The sequence below is a fragment of the Neophocaena asiaeorientalis genome, unplaced genomic scaffold (assembly GCF_003031525.2).
Source record: "Neophocaena asiaeorientalis asiaeorientalis breed wild unplaced genomic scaffold, Neophocaena_asiaeorientalis_V1.1 scaffold171, whole genome shotgun sequence".
NCBI lineage: Eukaryota > Metazoa > Chordata > Mammalia > Artiodactyla > Phocoenidae > Neophocaena > Neophocaena asiaeorientalis.
The window spans coordinates 10,634,660-10,638,198 of NW_020174013.1; the positions used below are offsets into that span (position 1 = coordinate 10,634,660).

At 53.3% G+C, this 3,539-nt stretch overlaps 1 protein-coding gene across 1 annotated transcript in view; it reads right to left on the reverse strand.

Moving 5' to 3' along the window:
* Window positions 1–3,186: 3,186 nt before the first annotated feature.
* Window positions 3,187–3,539, reverse strand: part of KCNK12 (potassium two pore domain channel subfamily K member 12) — a 58,466-nt gene continuing 58,113 nt past the window's right edge. Inside the window, exon 3 of the mRNA XM_024753462.1 lies at window positions 3,187–3,539. Coding sequence (XP_024609230.1) covers window positions 3,316–3,539 — 224 coding nt within the window. The 3' untranslated portion in view covers window positions 3,187–3,315.

A 3,539-nucleotide genomic window follows, 5' to 3' on the forward strand; every position in this document is an offset into this window, starting at 1 on the left:
GGCCTGGCTGCAGTCTAAGATCCTGGCCTCTGTGTGGCCACAGCCGAGCGACAAGAGCCCATGCTGCCTTTACGGGAGCCCCAGAGCCCCAGCACAAGAGGGGTGAGTGTGGGCCTCAGGTTAGGAAGCAACTCGTGGAGCCTGGGGACGTTGTGATTACAGCGAGCTACCAGCTGTGAGTCGGACTGGAGACCCCTGCGTGGTGGGAGAGGCCACAGCATCTAAGAGGAAGGAGCCCTTTCTTAGCCTGAGATTCAGAAGAATCTGCACCAAAGAAAGGGGTCCGTATCGTTGTCTATAATCCTGAAACGATGGGAGGACCCCATCCCAGCTTGTCAAGCAGGTCTGGTTCTCTATGCTCGCCCACAAGCAGGATGTCAAACAAGCCCTTTAGGCATGGGTCTAGGCTCCAACAAACCCCCTGACCTTGGGAGCCCGGCTTTTCCCAGCAGCCCCTGGCATCTGGGGGACTGAGCCCTTTGGCCTGAGGTAAAGGACAATGATGATTGAAAAGGGCGGCAGTAGTGGGTAACCAGGGGAACACGGACAAAAATACGTGCATACCACTGAGTCCTGGGCTACCATTGTACACTAGAGGACTGGCGTTTCTCTGGGAGGTTGCTGAGCAGGAAGGGTCCCTTTCCTAGCTCCCCTGAACCATGCTTTCGATTCCTTCAGCAGCGTGCTCAAGCTGCCTGCAGTTGCCTCCTTCCAAAGCCAAAGCATAGGAAAAGGAGTGAAAACAGCTAAGGCGGCGGCGTGAGCAACGCAGAATAGACTTCAGGAAGCAGTGGTGACAGAAGACTGCCAGAGAAGGTTATGAGCCTGCCTTCTCTGGAGGGCAGAATAGACTTCAGGAAGCAGTGGTGACAGAGAAGACTGCCAGAGAAGGTTATGAGCCTGCCTTCTCCGGAGGCACATCCTGTTCCCGCCTGTGGGGATGGGATTCTTTGCAGTCCTGTGTGCTGGTCAGCAGATTGCCCGGATGCCTTTTTGGCCTGTCTAGCTCAAGGAGCCATGGTGACTGTGTCTTAAGCCTCCCGTTCTCTTCCTGGGGCTCACTTTCTCTGAGTTGCCTGCTGTTTTGCCTGCTATTAAGTCCTCATGGTCTAGACGTCTCTGTCATGGGGATGTCTCCTTTCCCCTCTGGATAGCTCAGATCCCCAAATTATTTCCTGTTGCCTAGGTGACACCTCTAACTGGATGCCTTTTCATCTTTCCTTCTTTTAAAGGGATAAACCTGATACTTTATTTCTAGGTCCTGTTAGAGGACTCTGCCCTAAACAATGCGTGCCTCTCTGACCACAGCCATTGCTCAGATGGGGGAAGGGTGGCAGTGTTGGGGAGGCTCGTGGAGCTGGCCTGGCTGACGTCACAGTGCATCCTGGAATCGTGGCTCTCTGGAAGCCTACCCTTCAGGAACTGGCAAGACTGATTTCTGTCCTGGCCAGCTCCTCCTCACTGGCTTCACCCCCAGCTTACAGTCTGTGTTTAAAAACCAATCCCAATCCAAATGAGAAATTATCCCTCACCCCCTGCAAAAAAGAAATTACCCAAAGTAGCTGGAGAGTTACTCAGATCTTAACTTGTTTTTTCCTTCCTGCCATGAACTGGAAGGGGCGAGGGGAGGCTGACATTCAAGTGTGACTCTTAATGCTGTGTGTGTGTGTGTGTGTGTGTGTGTGTGTTTGAGTGTTCTAGGCACATATGTTTCCTTCACTGCCAGGGAGGGAGATTTTACGGATTTTTGATGCCTCTCAGGCAGACGGTGTGAGATGTCCTGGTGCTTTCCTAAGACTTCCTGTCAGAAGCTGTATATATATTGGTGGGTCATACTGTGTCTGACTAGACTCTGGTATTTGTCCTTGGGATCGTCATCTTTTTGGATGAGAAAAAATGGGCCAAAAGAGTACTGTTCCTTTACAGTCCAAGACCCCCATCTCTTCAATGAAGGCTGGGTATCTGGCCTTCCTCCAGGTCAGTGACCTCCTAGGAGGTAGAGGGTGAGTCTGGGAGAAACTGTCCTTCACCTTGAGGATCATCCAGGGCAAAACTTTAATCCTAAAATTGCTTCCATCCACCAGCTCTCTCCCTCCTGCCTTCCTCCACCTCCAGTACAGACTGTGTGTGTGTAAAAAACACATTCCCTTGAATATTAGTGGGGGCCAACCAGGGTGCAGAATGGGATGTGTCCCGAACACATGGCTCTGGAGTCAAATTCTCTGACACTTGCAGGATGACTGCTTTGGTTCCTGGTGCTGCAGGCCCTGGTGCCCACCAGTGTGGCTGGCAGAGCCCTGATGCAGAGGAGGGGCAGCTGGAGGGGGTACTGCGCTCTGCACCCTCGGGCTGTCTAAAAGGGAAAAAAAGATAAGAAGAAATCCACACCAACAAAGAAAAATCTTGTCTGAGAAGACTCAGACATTCCTGGTTAATAACGAAAAGCATTCCCGTGGATGATGCTGGTGAAAGGAAGGAGCGTTGAGGGGATTCAGAGATGTGCCCTGAGCCTCAGAGATCAGCCAGCTGAAGCAGAGCTGGGCTCCTGCAGCCTGAGTGCTCCCGGCCCTGCAGGCCACTCCAGGCTTTCCCTCTTTAAAAGGAGTTGCCCTGTGCGCTGTGCTAAGTGGACTAACTCCAGGCTGAGAAAGGCCTGCTAAGCCCCTTACCACTGCAATTCCCAGATCTCTGGGAAATGCCACAGTCCGCAAGTTGGTGCTATGTTTCAGCGCATTGCATAATGCTACGCCATTCTCTGTGTGTAGCGGCTGTACTATATATATACATCAGGAGGCAACATATGGCTCTCCCCATCCCCACCTGTCATAACTGTGACTATATCACTTCTGACGACCAGAAGGAAGCTGCTGGGCTGGGCCAGGATTCTAAATGCTGCGGAGGTAATTCAGAGCCATGAAAAGTTGCACCATATGCTTTGGGGTTGCCAGCTGCTTACGTGCATCGAGACGGGGTTTAGTGCCAGTCTGCAAAACCCAGGGGTGGCACTCTTCTCACTGCTGTGTGCACCAGGCGAGGGTCTGGGGTGCCACTTTTTCTCTCCCTGGAGGAGAATCTGCTGGGGACCACAGTTCTCCAAGAGGGAGCCCATAAGGAAAACAGGCTCCCCCAAAACCTGCCCTTGGTAACATCAGGCCTGGCCAAATAGTATTTCTTTAAAAAAAAAAATTTTTTTTTTTTTGGTTTCATTTTATTGGATAAAGGTTAAGAAAGCGCCAGCGTCTGAGAGAAGGAAAGCAAACGCCGCCCGGCTGCACCCCGGCCTGGTGAGGGTCCGTGGCGCGGCGAGGCACGCGTCTACCTGGAGGCGCTGGTCTCGGCCAGGCGGTTGTTCATGATGCCCAGCGCGCCCACGCCGCCCGAGAAGCCGTTCTGGCGCGTGTTGACGCACACGCTGCGCGGGTAGCCGTTGGCCGTTTCGGACAGCTGCTTCTGCAGCAGCGCCAGCGACACCTTGTTGGAGGCCGTGAGGTCGCGCATGGAGATGAGCTCGCCCGACAGGCGGCGGCCCTCTGCGTCGC